The following is a 25,884-nucleotide window of genomic DNA, read 5'->3' as shown; positions in this document are numbered from 1 at the left end:
AGGCCCATACTATGAAGACATTGACAAGATTGCCTGTGCAATCCAGCTGAAAAACTCCAGCTCATGTAGCAGTAGACAACATAAAACCAGAGTCCCAGCAAATGGGAAACTTTCCTGTTGCCAAAGCCTTGGAACTCTAACTTCACAAATTGCTACGTGAAACTTCTGCACTGTGAGCTGTGTCACTGCCAAGGTAGAAGAACAATATTGTTCTTTCTTTCTTTCTTTCTTTCTTTCTTTCTTTCTTTCTTTCTTTCTTTCTTTCTTTCTTCCTTCCTTCCTTCCTTCCTTCCTTCCTTCCTACCACATGCAAGGCTGATTGGTAGAAAGGCCATTGACAGAGGGAGGGGGCCTTAAAAGGAAGGAAGAACCTGGCACTATCTTTTGAGTCTTTCTGGTTGCAAACCTAGTAATGCCACTGCAGCCAGCTCTCCATATTAATATTTATATCTCAGCATTAAAATAGCATCCTATTAAAAGAACAAGAACAGATTTGTGCCAATCTCTCTATTTCATTATTCAATCACTTTTATTCAAATAATGCAGGACAAAGCGGGCTGTATATAAACCAAACATTTTCTCTGTTCCAGATGCATCCATTGTAGACAAAGGGACTGCTTGAAATTCAACAGACGCCTTGCAAACATGTACAAAGGCAATAATCTATAGTAGAAGGTGAGAGAAAGGATTCTGGGAGGTAAACAACAATTCCTTCCCTATCAGCATGAGAATTGTTGTTTTCTTGACAGCTTCATTCGTTTTGGATCAAAAACTGGAGCCTGAAGGAATATTTCCCCAAAACAAAACAAGCAAACATTAAGCATAAATTGATGTGTACTTTGCTTAATTATAGAGACAAACAAGCAATCCAAAGTTAACTTGGATTAAACTTGGAAATTATCTAAATTTTACCTTCAACCTTTTAAAACAAAGCAGAAACAGAGGATAATTTTTCCCTTCAAAAACTATATCTCCCATGTTCCTTTGGTGTTTTGAACCTTGAAACAAACATTTCTTCTTGGCCTCCTCCTGTTCCTCATACTTGAAAGCCAAGTGTGTGCTCTGGGGTTTCAAGAACTGGCTCACTGAGCTTGGGAAGGTAAAAGCAGAATAAAGATAGAGAAACGGAAAAGAAGGAAGGAAGGAAGGAAGGAAGGAAGGAAGGAAGGAAGGAAGGAAGGAAGGAAGGAGGGAAGGAGGGAAGGAATCAGAGGGGAAGGAAGGAAAGGTGAAATCAGAGGAGAAGGAAGGAAGGAAGGAAGGAAGGAAGGAAGGAAGGAAGGAAGGAAGGAAGGAAGGAAGGAAGGAAGGGTGAAATCAGAGGAGGAGGAAGAAAGGAAGGAAAGGTGAAATCAGAGGAGGGAGGAAGGAATGGTGAAATAGAAGGAAGGAAGGAAGGAAGGAAGGAAGGAAGGAAAGAAGGAAGGAAGGAAGGAAGGAAGGAAGGAAGGAAGGAAGGAAGGAAGGAAGGAAGGAAGGAAGGAAGGTAGGTAGGCAGGTAGGTTGATTTTGAGTCAATCCAAAGCAAACTTGGAACCAGGGGCATTTGTGGGTGGGAGGTTAAAGAACTCAAGAACACAGCAGTGACCCTGTGGATCAATGGTGTATTAACCAGTAAGCAGACTAAGCACATGCTTAGGGCACCAGGCCCAAAGGGGGCACCACAAAGTTGAGAAAGGAAGAAAAAAACAATGAAGATTTCTACAGTATGTACAAAGGAGGGCCACCAAGATTTGTCAGTGCTTAGGGCACCAGTGAGCCTTAATCTGCCACTGCTGTGGATGAACTCCTGCCCCTTCTTAATGTATGTGATACATGTAAAAAAGAGGCAAAGTTTCAATTATGCAGTCATAGGTGCCATCTTAACTTCTTAATTCCCCATTCCTATCCCAAGACACTTCTGTTTGGAACATAAAGGCTGCTCCTCAAAACCAACTTCCTTGGTTGTACAGATGCTAAACCAGATGTATCTTCCCCTGGCTTCTAAGTTTCAGAATCCTGAAAACTTGTCCAGCTTTGGAAGACATAGGAAGCATGGTTAAGAAACAAAACATGTTAGATTATTACTAAGATGCAAACATGTTCGAACACTAATCGATTTTAAAGATGGTAATTATTTTCATATCCAATTTACTTACCTGGTTCTGGCATGTTCCAAGCCTCACATTTGAAAAGCTCGCTGGATTCAGACGATTTCCCTACACCAGTAATATTTGCAGCAGCAATTTTGAATTCATAGTATGCATTTTCTTGCAAATCCTCTACCTTTACAAAAGAGTTAGCGTTACCCAAAAAAAAGAATCCAAAATTAATGTAGGTAATAACCATATGATCTCATAATAAGAGCAAACCAATTGAGAACTGTTTATTTCACTTGGACTTAACTCCTGCAAAGCTAAATAAACAAGATTTTTAAAAAAAGAAAATAAAAATGATTACAAGGGAATCATCCCAAGGGAAGCCCCATGTATTGCAATGCTCTCTACATGGGGCTTCCCTTGGGACGCGCCCGAAGACTGCAGCTAGTCCAGAATGCAGCCGCGCGGGCTTTCATCGGGAGTACTAGGTACTCCCACGTAACACCTCTCCTGCGCGAGCTGCACTGGCTGCCTGTGGTTTTTCGGGTGCGTTTCAAGGTCTTGATCACCATCTTTAAAGCGCTCCATGGCACAGGACCTAGTTACTTGCAGGATTGCATCCTCCCACACACATCCCTGCGGCCAATTCGCTCTCACAGGGAGGGACTTCTCCTGGTGCCGTCCACTAGGCAATGCCAACGGGCGACACCAAGGAGTAGGGCCTTCTCTGTGATGGGCCCAACCCTCTGGAATGACCTCCCCCCCGACATTAGAACCACCACCGACTTCCGCTCCTTCCGACAAAAATTGAAGACTCACCTGTTCCGATTGGCTGGCCTGGCACAATCATAACTGTTACCTCCTGGCAGACATATTTCTTAACTGGTATTTTAGGGGAATTGTTTTTAAATTTAATTTTATGGGATATTTTTAGGGGTTTTAAAACTATATTTATATACTTTACTCAGCTGTACAGTTCTTTTTAACCTTCTTTTTAACCTCCTCCATATCTATCTTCTTATTTAACAATTTTAACTGTTTCAATTATTTAGTTTTTGTAGGATGTGTTTCTTGTATGGACTGTACACCGCCCCTAGTCCCTTTCGGGAGAGGGGGCGGTCTACAAGCGCTCAGTAAATAAAAATAAATAAAATAAAATACAAATCCTAAAAGGGAAGATTGATTGCAACTCAGAAGTAATAATGGAAAAGCGAGCTGTGGTGCAGTGGCCCCCACCTTTTGGGTACCAGGAACCAGGTCCATGGAGAGAGGTTTTTCTCTCCAGAGGGAACCTGGTTTCACAAGCTTTATTTGTTTGCATGGTCCAGTTTCTGGCATGCCACAGACTGCTGCCAGTCAATGGACTGGAAGTTGGGGACTCCTTCCTTAATGGGTCAGATAGCTTTTGGCATCATGAGCCTTTATAGATGGTAACCTAAAATTGCTTTATATTACACTCAGATGACCCAAGATTTCAATGAGAGGTTGCTAATTTGGAAGGTTGATACATGAGAGACAATTTTGATAATCTAGGTCATCATAGGACCTATAATTATCATTTAGTTTCAAATCAGGCAGGAATTAAATGGCATTATGTTAACTTTCTATAGGGTGTGTTTTTTTTCCTTCCTTGCATTTTCCCACAAGCAAAGTGTCCACTTTGTTCAGATCAAACCAATATGAATTCATTATTTGCAAAATAAACTGATACCATTGAATGAAAGAACAGGAATAGAAAATAGAAAATAGAAAATAATAGAAAATAATAGAAAATAATAGAAAATAATAGAAAATAATAGAAAATAATAGAAAATAATAGAAAATAATAGAAAATAATAGAAAATAATAGAAAATAATAGAAAATAATAGAAAATAATAGAAAATAGAAAATAGAAAATAGAAAATAGAATAGAATAGAATAGACTCAGACAAATCAATAAGCAAAGAAATAAGTGTCGAACATTTCATTTTTTTTCTTAAAATAAGTGTGCATGTTTGTATGCACATAAACAGCCATTATTGTAATAATATTATTTCTTTTTTTTTAGCTGCAACAATAGCTATTTATTAGCATAACACTTTTCTTAAAGATCTCGTAACAACTGAAATATATACAAAGTCTTACAGCATTTACACATTAAAAAGTTTCGTATTAGCTGACAAAGTATAAGATAGTGCTGCAAAATACTTCAAAGCATGAGTAATAAGAATAGTAATAATAATAATAATAATAATAATAATAATAATAATAATAATAATAATAATAATAATAATAATAATAATGAAATAGACCACTGCACTTTGAACTTCTCTGCTATGCACCACAACTGCCACATTGATGTGACAGTTAAACCATTGGGAAGACACAAGTTTGTAAAAAAAAGTGTAACAGATTGACGTGCAGCACTAGTGATAATATTATTTCTATGTGTATGGTATGCTCATCAATATAGTTTATATTGGATTTGTACTTAAAAAAAGAAAAATAATATTGTTAAATATGTTTTTAAAAAGTATAGTGTGAAAGATACACCAAAATAAGATATGCTTAGCAGTGGTGGGATTCAAAAATGTTTACTATCGGTTCTGTGAGCATGGCTTTGTGGTTGTGGCAGAGGAAGGATATTGCAAAATCCCCATTCCCTCCCCACTCTCAAACTTTCCACTACCGGTTCTCCGGAACCTGTCAGAACTGGCTGAATACCACCTCTGCTGCTTAGTCTATATAATGGAATCTGGTCTGGATCGGTTCATCACAGCTGATATGAAATTGGCAATATTCAAGCAATTGGGAATGAATCAAGCAATATTGGCTGCAAGTATTTAGAATATGCAACAATACAGACCTTATAAATTCTTTCTTTAACAAGAGAAGAGTTGACTTCATGCCAGTTGTGGTGTTCTGCCTCCCGTTTGTCTATGTAATAACCCAGAATATTTGATCCACCGCTGTATCTTGGAAGCTTCCAGCCAATGGTCATGGATTGGCCATCGCAGTTGAGAAGGGTGATTCCATAAGGATAGGACGGGCAAGCTATAAAAGTCAAGCAAATATCTAAATAGTTCACATACAAAGCAATAACATCACACTGTTTTCTTTTATACTTCGATTACATTATGATGAATTTATAGACTGACTAGTCTAAGAAAAAAAATTATTTACAGTGCATGTTTTGTAAGAGTTAGGACCCTTGATAATCAATGGGGATTATCCATAATAAATATACAGAGCAGCATTTTTAAATCTAAGCATATTAGAAGTTAAGAAAACTTAACCAAAACATTACTTGTGCCTTTCTCTGAACAATATTTTCTTCCTTCTGTGTCTATGACTTTGTTTGCCAAAATAATTCACCCCAAAGTTGTAGATACCAAAATAAGGCTGTTTTCTCCAACTTCAATTTACATATTCTTCTTTGGTATTCTTCTCCTTTTATAAGCCAAGTCCTTTCCCCATAGCAGGTACTCACATTTTCATGTAACAATCAGAGGTGGAATTCAGCCAGTTTGGACCGGTTTGGGAAAAACGGTAGCTCCGATCATCAGTTGACCCCGCCCCTGCCCTATCCTGTCCTTTATTTCCTGCTTTCTAGCTCATCTCAATCGCACGGCACAGCTGATTCCGCCCCCCCCCTCACTGTTCTACTTACTGTTGCTGACTTGGAAAGTAAGCAGCTGAGCTTCTAAATGCTCCATTTTCAGTGTTCTGCACCAACGCTTTAGGCACATACGCATGCAGGTGCAAAGTGGCGGCTCACCGAACCAGTTGTTAAACTGGCAGCATCCCACCACTAGTAACAATGTCTTATCATGTGGAAGTTTACAATTATGTGAAAAGTCCCCCTGCTGGCAATGTATGGTGGCATCAAGATGGGAAAAGTTTACATTTTAAGAGTACAGATATTCCTCGTCTTATTATCACAATTGAGCCCAAAGTTTCTGTTGCTAAGCAAGGCAGTTGCCAAATGATTTTTGTCCCATTTCACAACCTTTCTGTCACATTTATTAAGTTAATCACTACTATTGTTAACTGAATCATATTGTTGTTAAGCAAATCTGGTTTCCCACATAAACGTTACTTGTCGGAAACCGACTAGGAAGTTCACGAAAGAACTCGGCAACCGTCATGAATACATTCCAGTTGCCAAGCACCCGAAATTTTGATCGTGTGACTAGGACGATGCTGTGATGGTCGTAAGTGTGAAAAATGGGCATAAATCACTGTTTTCAATGCTGTTGTAACTTCAAATGGTCACTAAATGAATGGCTGTAAGTAAGACTACTACCCATAATGACTGTTGCTACTGGATGAGGTTACTTGGGTGTTACTATGGAGAAATGGCTTCTAATGGATCAGACTCCTCCTTAACCTTTCAAAGCGTATGCTTGACCAAGTCCCACTTACTGAGGGCCGCCTGTACTGTGATGGGGTCAGACTCCTGCGAATTTTCACTCATCCCCACTGCATTTGCTGCTTTCACACGGAAGGTGTATTTCTCTCCTGTTGTCAGGCCATGCATGGTGAACCTGAAGAAACAGGGAAGTGAGCTGCTATTGCTGCTTAATTTAAAGGCATCTGCTTCAACTGTTACAAAATGGAAAAGCTTCTCCTATCCATGCAACAAACAATTTATCTGCGCAAAACAGCCGTGAGGTGAAAAACTATGAATCTAGAAACTTGCCCATGCTAACCCTAATCCTGAACAGGTTGTCCGTTCTGATATGCCCATTGGGATTTTTACACTCTGATTTTTGACTGTTGATCAGGTTCCTGCTTACACAGACAATGGACGGTTAGAGAAACTGTACTTGGTTTTTTCAGAGATGATTGCTTTATTTCTGTCTTTGGGACAGAAGACAGACCCACAATTTTGCGTTGTGGATACGGGGAATTCACTCACCGCTTTTCAGGGATATTCTGCCTCTCCTACACCATTGCAAATGCCTTTGTTTTCCTGTTTTAATTCAATGTAATTTACTGTTTTTTCACCTGCGCTGTCTTCAGCCCTTTAGCATAGATCAAGGGTGTCAAACTCATGGCCCGCAGCCCAGATGCATCATGCACTGGCCACGCCCACTCCCGGTTTAGCAAAGGGAGGGAGTCTTGATACGTCACGTGATGACAACATGGCGCCATGAGTTTGACATTCCTGATGTAGATGATCCCTAGCATGTCATTCCATTTCAGTAAGAGGCCCACCTCTGATTGGCTGCAAAGCTGGCAACTCCTTCCCACCAGCAGCCAGTCACTTTCCTATGCAGCCCTCCTGCTATGTTCTTTGCTGTTTTCTTTCTTTATTTATTAATTCAGAATCTCGTGGTTGCTCCAATGATGGACCCTTTAAATCGATGGATTATCCTCATCCTAGAACAGAGGTGTCCAACCTTGGCAACTCTGTGGACTTCAACTCTAGGAATTCCCCACCAGCTATGCTTGTAGAAAGGACTAACCAAAATATATGCAGGCATATGCGAAAGGTCAAGGAATTTGTTAAACATATTATATTGCTTTTACCTGTTATACTTGATTGGCTTATGGTTACAGGCTTCCCAATGATTTGATCCTACCACAGAATAATCAACGTAATAGCCGATCAGATCTTCTTCATGTTTTGGCTTGTCCCAGTTCACAATAACAGAGGTTTTTGTGTTTCTTGTCGCAACAACACGTCCAGGGGCTGATGGTGCCACTGCAGCACAAAGAAAGGCACTTAATAATAATAATAATAATAATAATAATAATAATAATAATAATAATAATAATAATAATAATATTTTATTTGTTAGCCGCACCCTCTCCTGAAGGACTCGGGGCGGCGTACAGTAAAAAACACATAAAATACAAATATAGACAATACATACACAAAAATATAGACGTATACATGGAGGAGGTAGACAAATAAATGGAAACAAAATTAAGATCGCAATTTAAAATCCCCTAAATAAAATTACAAGATTAAAAACCCGTCAGGAGTGATATGATCAAACTATGGTTGAGCCAGGCCAGCTACTTGGAAAAGGTGGGTCTTGAGCTTTGCACAGAAGGAGCGGAGGTCAGAGGTAGTCCTAATATCCGGGGGGAGGTCATTCCACGGGGCTGGGCCCGCCACAGAGAAGGCTCTGCTCCTACTCTCTTACTCTCTTCATAACAATGAACGCATTGGTATATGTTTGTAATCCACCCAGAGTCTCTCTAGACGAGATAGGTAGCATATAAGTTTAATAAATAAGTAAGTAATATAACTAATTTTTCTCAAGTCTACATGCAATTTTCCTAGCAAATATTAGAAGAAAATTCAAAATAATAATATTTTACAGTTGGTTGTACTTTTAGCTAGATGTTTAGACTGGATCTGGCATTTTTGTCCACCTATCAAGTGCTTCCTATTACTAGATTCCTGAATTGGTCTAAACATTTCTAAGGTAGGGGGATGTAATTTTCAAAAAAAAATCTTTGAACTATCAATTGGTTTAGGGATTTCCAAGTTGAAAATAAGTCCAGGATCGCACTAAAATGTAAATTATGTAAATGTGACCTTTGGAGAAATCCACAAGGCTGATCTTGGGGGGGAAAACTCATTAAAATTCCTCCTCCCTCATTCACTGGGATCTGCTTCTGTTTGCACACAAGAAAGATGAAGGAGAAGAAGATGGAGCTTCTCCATGACAACTAATACCCATTTCAGTGGCAGCTGGATGGGTCCTATTGGTTTCAAAAGTGCTAATGTCTGAGACACATTTGGAGCGTATGTCTCCTTCCCTAAAATCTTCAAACCCATTGTGCTAATGTCCATGTCTCCCACACAGGAATGCACTAATCAAAGTCCCTGTGAAACGCCATTGGATGTTGTTGTCCGATCCACCGTGACCCCATAGACAACGTTCCTCCAGGCCTTCCTGTCCTCTACCATCCTCTGGAGTCCATTTAAGCTCACACCTACTGCTTCAGTAACTCCATCCAGCCACCTCATTCTCTGTTGTCCCATTCTTCTTTTGCCCTAATCCCAGCATTAGGCTCTTCTCCAGTGACTCTTTCTTCCTCATTAGGTGGCTGACGCACTCACTGGCCATTGTATAGCACAAGTCAAAGCAAATCAAGTATATGTTTTGGAAAGCAATAGTTCCTAGGAAATACGAGTAAAAATACATGATTTTTACTCTGAGCTTTGACAAGTTATCTCAAAGTTTCTCAGTCAATTTTATGTTGGAAAACACAAGGCTGTTCATTACTAGATGAATTCTCACAGAGCCAGGTTTTTTTCAACATTGTTTCTTGTTCTATACGAGAACTAGGCATCTGGAGGGCTCAGGATGAAATATTCCCCTACTCTCTTTTTCATGGTTTCTGAAACCCCATTTGAAACCTATAGCTGAAAATCAGGTAGTTTAGAATCTTTTTGAATGGGAAACATCCAAAATCTGCATTTTATGTAACTAAGTTTAGAGCTTTTTAAAAAATAAGGAAAGCTCCAAACTTTTTCAACCTAAAGAGAAGTTGGAAAATTAGGTCTTCTGCACTTTATACCCCTGCTTTGCCCAGCTGTGTTCTTTCTCCCTTCAAAAACAATCAAACTGTCTGGCCTTGGCCACCAAGAGTTTTCTATCTATCACATATTTTGAGTATATTTGCATTTATTTGACAGATTTATATGCTGCCTTCCTTCCAAGATTTCAAATAACCAGGGCTGGCTCTAAGCTAAGGATGAGTATGCACCAGCCCAGAGGCACCAAATTATAAGGGGAGTACCAAAAATGGTGAAGACTTCCAAAAATCACAATCGAAAAAAGGCAAAAAAACAAACAAACCACCAAGTAGTAGCCAACGTCTGCAATTTCACAGCATTGTTACCATAAGATAAAAATGGGCACTGATGTAATATTAACAACCATTTGTCTGAAATGGTAAATGATTTCCTGCTTGACCCAGGGGGTTGGACTAGAAGACCTCCAAGGTCCCCTCCCACACTCTTATTCTGTTATTTATTGTATAATAATAGGGTGGAAATGTCTGAGAAAAGAAAAATAAAACCATTTTCCAAACCTGAAAATCATAAAATTCAAAAACTCAAAAGAGAGGGGGAAAAAAGAAATAAACAAGAGGGCAATTTTTGACCAAAATGGGAGGATGAGTCAGTTTATGACTCTGTCTAGGGTGCCAACATGTCTACAGACGGCCTTGTAAATAACATTTTCCTTCCATTTTCCTCTGTAATAATAATCCTGAAAAATTAAGCAATGCTGGTAGTGGGGGACTGCCCCAAGGTCAGCCAGAACTTGAGATAGATTTGTTCGTGAGTCACCCTAGCCGTGATCCAACATGGGACATTCCTCACCAATGGCCTCTTTTGCTTGAACAGGTGCTGTTATTTCAGAAGGATCACTAATCCCATGCTTGTTGGCTGACAAAACTCGGAAAACATAGGATTTCCCTTCTGCAAGATCAAATACTGCATAACGAGGGGATCGGACGGGCACTTGTGCGTTGACCCTCTGCCAAGTCCCACTGCCAACAACAGACTGTAAAGAAAAGAACAAGATCATTACCGCATGTACAGAGCTGCAAATGTCCTCAAAGTACTTGAATTAATGAACAATAGCTGCACATTCCTCTTTTTCTTAGATAATCTGCCAGACGTGGTAGGGAGGAGCATGGATTTGCCCGCTCTAGTTGGTGACTGTGTTTGACTTTAATCAGTTAAGACAATACATTCCTCTGATGGTCTTTGGCAATCCCTGTGAAAGGGTCATTCGACCCCCAAAGCGGTCCCGACCCACAGATTGAGAACCACTGATTTAGAACTATCTGAAAAATAAATATATTGTGAGTCTTGCTCAATTCTGGTTATTATTTGATTTTTTTTTTGTTAGCCTAGCTATTCTAGATTAGTGATACTCAACCTTGCCTACTTTAAGATGGGTGGACTTCAATTCCCAGAATCCCCAGGCAGCTTTCTGGAAGTTGAAGTCCACCCATTTTAAAGTGGCCAAAGTTGACACAGCTTATTATCCAGGGAGGTCTTATTTTGGGGGGCACAGATTAGGTGCTTGTGCTCACACATGAAGCTCCATTTGTGTGAGTGGTGGGGGGATGTGCCTGCTGTTTTTCTAAATGGAGCTGCATGCACTCGTGTGTGTGACTGCTACTCACACAGAAACATCCTCTCTCTATACACACACACACCCTGCCAGGCTGCCAACCTGCAAAGGTTGGGGACCGCTGTTCTAGAAGATGTCATTAGTTCATTCGAGGCCAATCCTGAGTATATTTTTCCAGATATAAAAGCTGCATGGGGACTCTGTCTCAGATAGGCATGTCTAAAGACCTTTCCTAAATCTGCACTCCTCTAAGTCTATGGGGTTACACTAATTTATCTACTCAGGGCAGAGGTGGGTTTCAGCCGGTTCTGTCCGGTAAACGTTGAAAGAATTTAGCGTGCCTTTCCATACTGGGGCTTCTGGGGGCTCGGTACCGGAACGGACCCTCCCCTGGCCTGCCCCTCCCCCCCTGCTCGCCTGCCAGCAGAAGCCTTCCGGGAGGTTTTGGCTGGCAGGGGCATGTAGGGAGGGTGGGGAATCCATGTAGAGGTAGGAAATTGCATGGATTCCCCACCCCCTTCATTGGAAACGAGGCGGCTGTCAGAGGAGAGGGCAGCACGCTCCCATTGGCTTGTCCAATGAATCCTCCCCTCCTGTTAATTCTTCTTCTGTTTGAACAAGCCATGTGGGGCGCGCTCCTTTGCTTTGACAGCCGCCTCATTTCCAATTGGTGTGGGAGGAAGAAATCCATCTTTTCTGTCCCTCTGCATGGATCCCCACCCCAATTCGAAACAAGGGGGCTGTGAAAGACAAGGCAGCATGCCCCATGTAGCTGTTCAAACAGCAAAAGAAGGAACAGAAGAGGAGTTCCACGCGGGGCTTTTTAAACAGACGAATTCCCCTCCTGTTCCTCAGGCAGCCCGGATCGGGAGCGCACGCCAGGCTGTTGCTCCTCCTGCCGCTGCTCTCTTGAGGGGAAGAGAAAAAAATAATAAAAGGCTCCGATCATGGAGTGACCCACCCCGCTCCCCTGCCTGGCAGAGCTTTTTTTTTCCCCTCAGCTTGGCCAAATGTCATTATAAAGCATGGTACCTTCTCAACGAAATATGATAATGGATCTCTGCCACGAGGAACAGATGGGTCCCAACTGAGAACGACATATGTTCTGCTGGTTTCTGAAGCATGCACATTGGTGGGAGGTCCGGGGATTTTAACATCACCTAGAAGAGCAATACACTCAATAACTATTCAGCACCAGATTAATCTCCCAGGCTAGCATTGATGCAAAAAGTTGTCTTTCCAAAATATCTCATTAGAGCGCATTGCTCAGCTATTAAGGGCTCTGCATCAGCTTTGTGATTTATCAAAGCTAATTTGTTTCCAGTTTGTGAAAGCCAAGCAAGAGCACTAGCAGTTATTTTTCACAGCTGGCTTTAAAAAAAGAAAGAAAGAAATTGAAGGGGGGGAAGGAGGAAATTCTGCATTCATCTCCTAAGATTTTTGTTTTACTTTGATCATATTTGAATCGCTTTCATGCGCAGTACTAAATGCCCTGATAAAGTCTTTATGCTTTATGCAAATAGGAGACAGGTTGATCAAAGTGTGCAGCCCGAAAGTTTCTGCCTCTGAAAAATGAGCAAGGGAAAAAAAAATTGCATGGAGGATCACAGCAATTAAATATAAAATCATACCAGCCAAAGAAAAAAAAGGGGGGGGGATGGTGTCAAATATTATCCTAGTTTAGGAATGACAATGAGAACTGGGGTAATATATGACACAGGAATGAATTGTCATTTTCCTGTAACAACTGTGGCTGCCCTCCATTTCTCATCGAAGATCAGCAGTTTAAAGAGAGGATGGGAGTTTTAAGACCCATCTGGAATGGCTCAGCTTGCCTGAGCTGGTTTAATGTTAATCCTAGTCGGAGAAAATCCCCAGCACTTTTTTTTTTAATATTATCACTACTGGGGCCGCTCTTGTAGGCTCTCCACACCTGTTTTCCTTCAAAAGCAAAATGGTAGGCAAAACGGGTTATCACAAAAGGAGGGGGGGGGGATAAAACCTGTGACTTGATTTGTTGAGCATTGTCCAGGCACCAAAAGAAATATCACTTTGCATTTTAGCACATTGTACCTATACATTTTTAGGGATGCAGTGGCTTGGTGGCTAAGACGCTGAGCTTGTCAATCAGAAGTTCAGCAGTTCGAATCCCTAGCATCACGTAACAGAGTGAGCTCTCGTTACTTGTCTCAGCTTCTGCCAACCTAGCAGTTCGAAAGCACGTAAAAAATGCAAGTAGAAGAATAGGGACCACTTTGGTGGGAAGGTAACAGCGCTCCGTGCGCCTTCAATGTTTAGTCATGCTAGTCACATGACCACAGAGACATCTCCGGACAGCGCCTGCTGTTCGGCTTAGAAACGGAGATGAGCATTGCCCCCTAGTGACGGAAATGACTAGCACATATGCATGGGGGAACCTTTACCTTTTACCTATGCATTTTGCACTGCAATTTGAATTTGGAAGAAAATAAGCTCCGTATTGATTAACTACACTTTTCTGGCTCTCTAAATTCCCTATTCAAAAGAGCAAAAAAACCCAGGTGTTTCTGCTCTGGGAAGACAAATGTTCAAATATATTTACACTGGGATCTTAATCAGCAGGTATGATTTATTGTGCTTTAAACTCTAAAGGGCTTCAACAAATGACAGTTCTTAAGATTCTGGTGGAAAAATCAGAAAAATTAAAGTAGCAATACCGAACTAGCCTGATAATGCAAACACGTAGAATGCTTACATGCACAAAATGAAAATAGAATTTCCCGATACTCAAAACAATAATCACTCAAGAATGTATTAACTTAGTTCTCGGGTTCTCCTCCTAACTAAATTCCTCATGTAGGTAGCAAGAGAGATGCACATGTTTAACTCCATATTAAATGCATAAAGAAAGGAGTCTAGCCAGAAAAAGAAATTTGAATGTCGTCCAGAAGACTAAAGTTTTAGTAACAGTCACAGAAGTACTGTGGGTATGGTTATTATCTTGTCTCTGTAGAAGTCACGTACCTTCCAAGTCGTCATGATGGAGGATAATGTCCCTGCCTCCATCCATGTGAATAGCTGAAGGTGGGGAAAAAAACACATTGTTTATATTTAAGTTTCTGTACTAAGAGAACCTTTTGAAAATTACATTGAATCACCTTCTTTGTAGTATTTGATTGCTTCTCAGCTATCATGGGTGTTTATATCAGCAACATTAGGTAAAGGTAGATGTTGATAGCTCTAGTATCTGACATGTGTTGATTCAGATGATGCTAAAGGTGAACAAACCCTTAAAAGATCACCTTTTAATTCTGAACAAATTCATCATCTGACCAGAAATCCCCGTCACTCAGGACAAAAAGGAAGCCGGTGTTAGGCATAATAATATAGTTCTTAGTGGAATCTTTTCCATACGTATCTATGACATATCAAAGAGCTGGACTACTGCAGGTAATGCTTGACTTATGGCCCCAGTTGAGTTCAAAATTTCCACTGGTAAGCAAGACAGTTGTTAAGTCAATCATGCCCAATTTTATCACCTTTTATTTGCCACAGTTGTTAAACAAGTCACTGCAGGTGCTAAGTGAATCATGCGGTCATTAAGTGAATTTGGCTTAATGATCCATTGATTTTGCTTGTCGGAGGCCAGCTAGGAAGGTTACAAAGAGTGATCTCATGACATTGCAACTGTCAAAAATATATGCCAGTTGCCAAATGCCTCAATTTTCATCATGAAGATGCTGCAATGGTCGTTAAGCGTGGAAAATGGTCATAAGTCACTTTTTTCAGTGTTGTTATAACTTTGAACAATCACTAAACGAATGGTTGTAAGTCGAGGACTACCTGTACACCAGAGGTGGGTTGCTACCGGTTCGCACCGGTTCAAGTGAACCGGTAGTGGAAATTGGGACTGGGTCGCCAAACCATTAGGGACAGCAGGCTGGCCACACCCCCAAACCAATTCCCCAGTCAAACATGCTGTTGCCAGCATGTTTTTTAGTCATTTTATAACGTTCTGCACATGCGCAGAACAATCTAAAGGCAAATGCACATGCGTAAGCAACGCCTGCGGGCGAGTGAAGCAAGCAGAAGCGAACCGGCAGTAATCCTGCAGCAACCCACCCCTGCTGTACACAGAGTGTAGGATAACTGTTGAAAGTTATTAGCCATAATAGTTCACAATGGGACTGCCACATCTCTCTCTCTCTCTCTCTCCCTTCCCCTCTCTCTCCCTTCCCCTCCCTCCCCCTCCCTCCCTCCCTCTCTCTCCCTCCCTCCCACTCTCTCCCTTCCTCTCTCTCTCCCTCCCCCTCCCTCTCTCTCCCCCTCCCTCCCTCTTTCTCTTTCTCTCCCTCCCTCCCCCTCGCTCCCTCCTCTCTCCCTCCTCTCTCCCTCCTCTCTCCCTCCCTTCCTCTCTCTCCCCTCCCTCTCTCTCTCTCACCTCCTCCCTCCCTCTCTCTTCTCCCTCCCTTCCTCTCTCTCTCCTTCCCTCCCTCCCTCTCTCACCCCCTCCCTCTCTCTCACCCCCTCCCTCCCTCTCTTACCCCCTCCTCTCTCACCCCCTCCCTCCCTCTCACCCCCTCCCTCCTCTCTCTCTCCCTCCCTCCCTCCCTCTCTCTCCCTCTCCCCTCTCTCTCTCACCCCCTCTCTCCCTCTCTCTCCCCCTCCCTCCCTCTCTCACCCCCTCTCTCCCCCTCTCTCTCCCCCTCCCTCCTCTCTCTCCCTCCCTCCCTCCCTCTCCCTCCCTCTCCCTCTCGCTCGCTCGCTCCCTCTCTCTCCCTCCCTCCCTCTCTCCTCCATCCCTCTCTCCCTCCCTCCCTCCCTCTCTCTCTCTCTGTATACATACATACACAGATAGATAAGGAAGAGGCCTTCATCCTGCAGTGGGTAGACAATGGCTAAAATGATGATGATGGCGATGATGATGATGATGCATACAAATTGCCATGCAAGCATACATAGGCTGAAATCATAACACTTCTTTTAAGTAGCCATAAGTAAGCTGCCTGCAAACTCGATTTATGGCCAGCTCAGAAACAAAATTTAGTCTGCCCCACTCATTTTGTAGCAAGATTCCTCTTTTATGAGTCTGCTTATAATTTCCCCTGAAGAAATATGGTGATTCTTTTTTCTTACTCTGTGACCTCTTCAGGTCCACGGGGTCAAGAGCCGCCACGGCATCAGAGGATCTTGAGGGCCGACTGACCCCTGCCTGGTTGACGGCCCTCACTTGGAACATGTAGGAACGCCCTTCCAACAATCCAGTCACCGGATATTTGCAGATTTTTACAGGAGCATCATTGCATTGCACCCAGTTTTCGGTACCCACTTCACATCTGCAAATAACAGAAAGACGGAAAGAGAAACTTTATTTTCAAGATTTTCTATCAATCTAGTCTAGCTGCGAGAATGATTTCTTTAAACTGACTGACTGTGAATCAGGTGCCAAATAGAGCTGAAATGAAGTAAGTATAAAACAATAGGCAGTAGGATAAAATACTGTAACTTCACAGATATACAGTGAGGAAAAAGGAAATTGTTGTGAATAGCTCATGAATATGGGCAACTACAATGATGTTAATTGGCTTCAGAGATGGGTTCCTACCAGTTCGGACTGGTTTGGCCAGTGACTATTGCTTTGGATAGCAATAGCAGTTAGACTAATATACCGCTTTACAGCCCTCCTTAAAATGGTTTACAGAGTCATCTTATTGCCCCCAACAATCTGGGTCCTCATTTTACTGAACTCAAAAGGATGGAAGACTTCGTCAATCTTGAGCTGGTCAGGATCGAACTTCTGGCGGTGAGCAGAGTTAGCCTGCAATACTGCGTTCTAACCACTGGGCCACCAGGGCTCCTGTGCATCTGACACACCTCCTTCAAGCCCCTGAAATTTTCTTGGCAAGAGTTCAAAAGTGGTTTGTCCTTGGCTCCTTCCTAGGGCCCAGAAGAATGATTGGCCCAAGGTCACCCAACTGGCTTTGTGCCTAAGATGGAGCTAAAAGCAAGGTCTCCATATTTCCAGACTGGTGCTTTAACCACTAGCTTAGGCATTCTCATAAATAGCTTTAAAGGGGATTTGGATAACTTAATGGATGATCCACCAAGGGATGGGAGTCTTGAGACTCAAGATAAAGGATTGTGTGCCTTGAAATAATAATAGCAGGGCAGCAATGGCAAGAGAGGGGTATGTTTCCGTGTCCCACTTGGCCCTTCGGGCATTTGGCAAAATGCTAAACTAAATTGGTCCTTGATCCGAACAGTAGGACCACTGTTACATAAATTGAAAATGACATATTTCCCAGGAAGTGAATGCGACTCAGGAATATTTGACAATTTGACCCATAGGATTATGTGGAATGGACATCTTGGGCCAGTCATTTTTTCTCAGCCCAACCCACCCTCACAGAGTTATTGTTGTGGGAAAAAATAGGAGAAGGAAGGAGTACTAGGTGTGTTCGCCTCCTTGAGTTATTTAAAAACATAATAATAAAGACAGGATAAAAAAATCAAATAAATGAACTAAAATAATCCCACTATCACCTAATAAAAAAGGGAAATGAACATATTAACCGAACAAGTAGTAAGCCAAGAAGTAAGGAACGAAATGATTCACTGGGCAATTGTGGCAATTTGCAGGGAGGGATGTGTAGTGCAGATCATGCCCAATTATTATTAATTATTAATCGTTATGAATTATTAATGCAGAATTACAGTGACTGTATTTTCTCAGAAAGAATAAAAGAAAGACCTGAAACAGGGGTAAATCTGAAAGACATGCATTAGGTAAGAATTGTAATTGTTTAAACTTTGTTTTATGAAAGATAATTCAAGAGCAAAACAAAACAAAAAAATACAAAAATGTATATTCGAATGAAAAATATCTAAAATCAAACAGTACGTGTAAATTTATTTTTTAAAAATGCAATTCAGGTTCTATAGTTTTCACATGAGTACATTAAGTGGTCTCATTTGCAAGGTAAAATTTAAATGACCAAAATAAAGGACTCAAATGAGTTTTTAAAAAATAAATAAAGCTAGAAGGACAGCTTTCAGAAATAAAAAACTGACCTTTATTTTTTTTTTAAAGATGTGTGGTCATTCTACCCAGAACAGGCATTCTGGTCATCTCTGCTAAAAGATTCTTCAATGGAATAATATTTTTAGTGCTATCACCTACTAGCCAATAATCCAGTGTTGCCCGGGTATTTATTTTTAGGGGGAAAATGTCTGGACCAAATGTAATTTCTAATGTTGGATTTTCCCCCTTACCAGAAGGGACCCCCACCCCTTGTGGAGTATGTGAAGTACCATGGCAATTCCATTGCGATGTACAGTAGAAGCCATCTTAAGGCACAACAGGCTGTATCTTAACAGAACACACACCCTGAGGGGTGTTAGTGGTGTTTTATTGCCACAGTATATTTTTCCAGAGAGTAAGTCATCTGTGTACCAAGTTTGGTTCAAATTGCTCAAGGAGTTCCAGAGTTATGCTGGAATACACAAAAACACACACACACACACACACAAGTATGTGTGTTGCATTTGTGCTGATAAATAAATAAAGGGAGACTAGTATAGATCTATTTCAAGCTATTTAGCTCTCATCAGCTAGCCATACCCTTATTGGGATTCGAACCTGGGCTGTTTTTACATGTTAGGCAGTTGTATTAGCTTCTAAGCCACAAGTTCTCCTCCCTTACCAGCTGAGCCAAGGAAATAATTAAATGTTATGTCAAAGCACCTACTATGCCCAAATATAGGAGGGAGCATATTTGCCTTTCAGCTCCACCCTAGGAGCCTTCCAGGCAGAAAACTATTTTTGTGTTGTGTTTGTGTTGATGAATAAATAAAGGGAGACTAGTATAGATCTATTTCAAGCTATTTAGTTCTCATCAGCTAGCCATACCCTTACTGGGATTCGAGCCTGGGCTGCTTTTACATGATAGGCAGTTGCTCCCTCCCATATTTGGGCATACCAGGTGCTTTGACATAACACTTTATATATATATATATATACATATGCAGTGACGTACGGTGAGGTTTATGGCTGGTGAGGCACTGACATCATCAAATGATCATCATGAAGGAAGGACTGTGACAATTTTGATCTTTGCAAGCATGCAAGCAAAATACCCCAGGATCACGGTGGTGGGGACAGCAACTCCTTCCGCTGCGCTGCAGAGAAGAGCCACTCTGTGCAGGAGGCTCCTCAGCGCTAGCCTCAGATCAGTGCGAGCCGCGGTCCCCTTCATGTTGGCTCAGGAAGGAGGTGAATGGGACCGCGTGTGCAGGAGGCTCCTCAGTGCTAGCTTAGATCAGCGTGAGCCGCGGTCCCATTCCCCTCCTTCCTCAGCCAACATGAAGGGGACCGCGACTCACACTGATCTGAGGCTAGCGCTGAGGAGCCTTCTGCACAGCATGGCTCTTCTCCGCAGCGCAGCAGAAGGAGTTGCTGTCCCTGCCACCGTGATCCTGGGGTATTTTGCTTGCACGCTTGCAAAGATCAAAGTTGTCACAGTCCTTCCTTTTTAGAGGCTTTTTTAAGCCTCACCTCAGCACTCACCTTTTCTCTTTTACATTTTGAATCAACTGAAAAACAATATTATACTAACTTACCACAGAAAGCAAAACTTGCATCAAATTCAAAAAACTGTCTTTTGAGCACTGATAATTTATTTGAAATATAGAAGAATCAAATGCTATTCCTTCCATATATACCTGTCCACAAAATAGCCGATCACTGGAGCTTCATGGGTTGTATTTGGTGGTTTCCAAGTAACAATAACATAATCTCTGTTAGCATCATGACAGCTCACATCCATTGGTGCCCCTGGGGCCCCCATCACTAGGGCATCAGCATCTAAAACCCCAAGAAAAACGCAGATACAATTACTCTTGTATAATTCAGCTATTATAAATATGACACACTAGTGGGAGACAGTGGAGTTTCCCTCACAAACAAGTGAATTCACTTTTTTCCATTCTTGAGCTAGGAGAAAAGCACACCAGCATCAATTATTATAATAATTAATAATTTATTGATTGTGCTGTCTTCATTAAGGGAGAATATTTGTAGCTTGGTGGGGTTGAACTGAGGGGTCCTTGGTGCTCTCTGAGCTTGGTTGGTTCTTGGGCAGGAGTGGTCTTGGAGGCTTTTTGGTTGGGTTGTTTAATGCTGGCTTGCTTGGCAGTTCCTTGATTGGATATTGTTTACTTCTTGATTATTGGTCTGATATTGATCTTGGTGTTAGTCTATGCTCATGTGATTGCTACGGAGAAGGTCTTTTGACTTGTTGATTATCTCTTTTCCCTAGTATGTAGATGTTGTTTATGTACATGTGTCCATTGATAGCCAATTTGTCTGAACGATCAACACCCAGATGAACCTAAGAACCTTCAAGACCACTCTCACCAACACTGGCATGGCAAGCCAATAGACTTTAAATTAAGAGCAAACTCCACGCCTTACTAGCATTGATGATGTTATCTAGTTTCAGTAATGAAACATCTGCAAGAAAACAACCAAGTTCAGAGAGCACCAAAGACCTCTCACTGTCTTCATTGCTGATCCCTATTCAGTTTTAGTAATAAAGACACAGAATAATACTGTCCTTACTGTTTTAGTGTGAGTCATATGAGGGGAAATGATTGGGGGATTCCCCAGACTGAATTTTCCTTTCTACCAAATGTCACAGGTTCTCACGAAAAACATTCATCACCGACTCTTCATTCCTTTATAAAGGAAAGACCGGGTTGGGGGAATGGAGAGTTGGTGAGTTCTAACCAATGGCTACATCAGTGAATTTAGCCATCTATCAAATCTTGCTCTAGGTTATGTGTATGGAATAACATTATTCTGAAATAGAATTCTGGAACAGTTCTGTTCCAAAGCAGTGGTATTCTGAAAAAACTCCATATCCATGTTTAAAAAGAGACCAAAATGGAGGATTGCTGAAAAGAAGGTTGCAGAGTATAGTGAAAATTCTATCCCAAATTTACCTTCTATCCTCCTAATTGTCAAAATCATTTGGATTTCTTGACTGAGTTGTTCCTTTTGAGGTATAGGGTGAAAATAGGAACAAGAAGCATGTGAGGTTTTTTAAAAAAATAATAATTGTTGCTGGAAATTTGCAAGAGACCTGCAAATTGGAATAGTTAAATATTACTGTCTCCATGGTAGGTTGAAGATGAGACAAAAGTAATTATATAAGGTAAATGTAAAAGTTTCCCCGCGCATGCATGCTTGTCGTTCCCGACTCTAGGGGGCGGTGCTCATCTCTGTTTCTAAGCCGAAGAGCCAAAACTGTCCAAAGACGCCTCTGTGGTCATGTAGTCAGCATGACTAAACACCAAGGAGCATGGAGCACTGTTACCTTCCCATCAAAGTGATGCTTAGTTTTCTACTTGCATTTTTACCTGCTTCAAACTGCTAGGTTGGCAGAAGCTGGGACAAGTAATGGGAGCTCACTCCCTTATGAGGCGCTAGGGATTCGAACCACTGAACTGCTGACCTTCTGATCAACAAGCTCAGTGTCTTAGCCATGGAGCCACGCGTCCCTATAAGGACATGTCCTTTAAAAATATTTAGTGAGGCATCTTCTTAACAAAACCTGAGGATTCCTTTATGGAAGTAAGCAGCAGGACATTTTTAAAAGATGTTATATCCTAATTCAAACTTTATTCTTAAATTCTCAGTGGCTTTTTATGTAAATTAAGTTGCCTTCAGCCAAGTTTGCTGAAGGTTCAGTCTGAATTATTCAGCAGAATCAAAAAGGCTGCTAATACAGAACATTAAAACAATGATAATATCATAAAGAGGAATCTACATATACCAGGAAATGGCCTCCATATCCACCACTTTCCATATTGCATGCCCATAACATAAAAGCATTTTCACAACTCATATTGGCCTCATATACCAATAGTCTAAGGATTAATGGATGGATATGTGAAATTAGCACACTAACCCTTTTCAGATATTTTGGATTCCAACGCCCATTAACCCAGGCCAATAGATCTAATAGGAAGATATTTTAGGAGTTGTGTTACCAAACATTTGACTGAAGTTAACAGTGGGCAATGTTAGCTTTCTCTGGTTTCCCTGGCTGAATTCTCCTGATGCCATCTTTATCCTGCCAAGGCTGGTTTCTTCCTGTTGTTGAAGAGCATGGAGCAATATTGCAGAGAAAGACAGCATAGCTCCAGGGAAGGCAGAAACAAGAACGGTTGAGCTTTTTCACTGAGAACATTGGTGCTTCAGGCAGAGCGAGAAAGGACAAAATACAGTCCTACCATTCACCCATGCAAAAACAAATGGAACAGCATGGAAAGCTTGCAAGTACAAGCCACTGTGTGTCAGTAGGTGAGCTTCAGTAAATTCCACTGAAACCAACTAGACTTATTTACAAGATGGTGAGCTTATCACTGGAGTCAAAATGTCAAGGAATATAAATCAGCTCACCTCTGTAGCTTTCATTTGCTGAGAACGCTAGCTGAACATTATTTAGCTCAGACTAAAAGTCTGTACAGGAAGATGTTTCAGCTGCACTTCTGGCCTTAACGATTGGTGTAATCCATCCCAGAGTTGCTAGGGATTTGCCAATGTTAGGATGAGATCAAATTACAACCCTTGTTCCATCTTATATAGTCATTTCCCTTTTTTTATTTGTCAAACCAGAAAGACAACCATTCTTTTCATTCTCATGGTACAAATATGACAAAATGAATGCTAACTATGAGTGCCCTCTTTAAGTTGTCGACCCGAAACTTTTGCCCATCTGTTTTACAATCACCAGAACAATTGCAAGCAACATAGTCAAGCGTTTCAAAGGAACAGATTCAACCTTTTTGGAAAGCCAGAACTTCCCAACTCCCTACCCCTTCTGATCATCCCTCAGAAAGAATCAAGCAAGATCAGCTCCTAAATAGCAAGGCTGTTCATACCTCTGACAAACAGAAATGCAGTATATTCATGCACTCCGCCTCTGGAAATTATGCGCAGGGTGTACAAGCCTTCGTCATCTTTGTGCAAATGGGAGAAAGACAGTGCTGCTTGTCCTTCACCAAAGTAGGGTTTTGTCCACTTGGATTCTTTGATTAGCACATCTGGAAGACAGGTTGCACTTCAGTACATGTTAATAAGATAGCAACGATAAAGATGTATTCTGCATTGGACTCTCCAAATCAGCCATTTTAGAGCAAGTATATTAGGAAAAAGCTATCATGTTTCAGATAGATGCTATTTCTAATAACATATGCACCTGTAGGCTAGTTTTGTAATGTTTGGTGTAGTCCTCAGACATTGTGAGGGATCCACTAATCTGTATTAATGTTACCTAATCTGAAACTTTACAAGTTGTGTATTGGGGGGACTCTATTGAAGCCACGTCACAAGAAATTTTGTCAAGCACCTGTTTCAGCCAACATTAAAACCTTCCGATCTCTATTGATTAACAGAGATGGGATAGATCACTTGGTTATTTTTCCTCACTTAAGTCAACAGGATTTAAATACGTTTGGTTTGGTTTCAAATTGTAGTCAGAATCAAGAATTATTTTTTTACACGACTTTGATCCTTTCCAATAAAATTTGCTAACTGCAATATACATCACATTAAAACTGGAAAGAGGCAAAAGAAATGACTTAAAGTCAGTGTTAGGTCTTTTGTGGAGGTCAGGGTTTTTATCCCCAACAACTGTTTTGCTTAGATACCACTTAATCAATGAGCCTTAAATTTTAGGTTCAGAGCTCTGCAGACATCTTCCAGTCATACTAAACGAAATATGCAAAACTGTTTAAGAAATATAAAAAACCTATTTGGTTAAGTGACAAATATTGTATTTGGGATGCAGAGCTCATGGAAAGTTGTCACGAATTTCAGCAATCCTTGGAAAATTCAGAAATGTAAAGGAAACTTTGCAAATCACATTAATAATTAAGGTTCTTACCATCTCTGTACCATTCAACCCGAGGATGGAGACGCTTCAGTTCTGGTGTGACCAAGATGTTACACCTTAAAGTAAGTGTTTCCCCCTCCGTCCCAAAGGTGACTCCAAACCTCTCCAAAAACTGAACTTCAAAATGTGTGAAACAGATTTCATCTGGCAGTGGCACTGGAAGCAAACAAGAATGAGGTGAATTGAAAAGACAATTATTGAGATCAGCCTTGGAAATTATTTAACATCCATCAACATGCCTTGATATGTTTAGGTGTCTTTGAAGTGAAACAACAGGAGTCAATATTAATGCATTGGCTCTAAAGCTGAAAATAGACTTCCTCCTCCTCCTTACTTCCCTTTCAAAGCCAATTCAAGGCAGCAAAAGCGACCACAGATTCCTCCTAGCAGACCCCTCATTCTCTCAAGCCTTCAGCAACTAGATCAGTGGTTGTTTCCTACTGGTTCAGACCGGTTCGCCTGAACCAGTAGTGGTTTGGTGGCCTGGGTCGCTGGAACCGGCATAGACTCAGGCCTGCCATGCCCCCAAACCGGTTCTCCCGGCAGCACCAACGGCACTGCCATCTTTTTTTTTATTATTATTATGTGCAGGCGCAGAACAATTTTTATTGCACTGCGCCTGCGCGTGCGGTGCAGCCATGAGCAAACTGGCAGTAGTGACTGCCAGAACCCACCCCTGAACTAGATAGCATGGCCTTGGTACTGGCGTAGCTGGATTGCAAAAATCCAGATTCCATTTAGAGGGAAGTAAGTAGTTGGAACTATTTGAATCTGTTCCTGCTGTCTTTTAAGATCATCTGGCTTTTTGCAGCCTCCTATGGTTACTCAAAATGAAGTACCCAGAGCATCTATAGCAGAAATATGGTGCAGAAAAAGGAGCATGTGTGAAAACAGCTGCTGCTGCTAGGACAATCTCCTCCTCTGCTGATAGTCCACTGACACTTCACTGCTACAGGAATATAAAACCTAGAAGCAGAGCCCTCCGAGGGCTTAGCTTAGCAGTTTCTCTGGGAATTGTGCTGACCGCTTTCTTCCTCTTTTTATGAAGTAAGAAAAAAAGGAAAATGGGTGCAGACATCAGAGCTGCCAAAATTGGATGACCATTAGATGGCAGCAAAGAGATACAGAAAACTGAAAATTATTAATATTGGGTCCATCAGGAAGTTGGATGGGCATCTAGCTCAAAAGAAAAGAACAGATGCTTCAGATTGTATTATTTCTGGAAGAATAGTATTAAAGTCGGATTTTGTGTTAGGTTTTTTTTTTCTTTTTTGTGTATGTATGATATAGATCCGTGATGGCGAACCTATGGCACGCGTGCCACAAGTGGCACGCGGAGCCATTTGTCAGGGCACGCGAGGTGCTGCCCTGTCAGCTGGCCAGCGTGCATGCGTGCACTGGCCAGCTGAATTCACCTTTTTAAAAGCTATTTTTCGCCTTCCCCAGGCTCCAGAGGCTTTATAGGAGCCTGGGGAGGGCAAAAAGAGCCTCCCCCGCCTCCCCGGAGGCTTCAGGGAACGTCCGGAGGCTTCCCTGAAGCCTTCGGAACACTTAAAACCACCCTTCAAGCAACCCAGAAGTGACTTCCGGGTTGCTCGGATGGTCGTTTTAAGCGCTCTGAAGGCTTCAGGGAAGCCTCGGGACAGTCCCTGAACAGGTACGAGACGTGCGTCTCCATCGCCTGGGCCCGGATCGCCTCCGCCGCGCGGCACCTCAGGCTCGGCGTCCTTGCGCCTTCACATCGCTGTCCTTGCGTCCTTCACATCGCTGCC

The 25,884-nt window shown here is 41.7% G+C and overlaps 1 protein-coding gene across 1 annotated transcript in view; it reads right to left on the bottom strand.

The window, feature by feature from the left end:
* MYOM2 (myomesin 2) overlaps positions 1-25,884 on the bottom strand; it is a 94,515-nt gene that overhangs the window by 35,327 nt on the left and 33,304 nt on the right. The window contains exons 9-19 of the mRNA XM_081942328.1: positions 24,104-24,268; positions 23,100-23,261; positions 19,875-20,016; positions 16,290-16,489; positions 14,178-14,231; positions 12,207-12,334; positions 10,412-10,595; positions 7,594-7,768; positions 6,484-6,605; positions 4,925-5,112; positions 2,139-2,265 (exon numbers count right to left, since the gene is read on the bottom strand). Coding sequence (XP_081798454.1) covers positions 2,139-2,265; positions 4,925-5,112; positions 6,484-6,605; positions 7,594-7,768; positions 10,412-10,595; positions 12,207-12,334; positions 14,178-14,231; positions 16,290-16,489; positions 19,875-20,016; positions 23,100-23,261; positions 24,104-24,268 — 1,647 coding nt within the window. The remainder of the gene's footprint in view (positions 1-2,138; positions 2,266-4,924; positions 5,113-6,483; positions 6,606-7,593; positions 7,769-10,411; positions 10,596-12,206; positions 12,335-14,177; positions 14,232-16,289; positions 16,490-19,874; positions 20,017-23,099; positions 23,262-24,103; positions 24,269-25,884) is intronic.

This window comes from Natrix helvetica (assembly GCF_964273705.1).
Source record: "Natrix helvetica genome assembly, chromosome: 2".
Taxonomy (NCBI): Eukaryota; Metazoa; Chordata; class Lepidosauria; order Squamata; family Natricidae; genus Natrix; species Natrix helvetica.
Note: the sequence above shows the minus strand (reverse complement) of the source record. Positions and strands in the feature narration are given on the sequence as shown.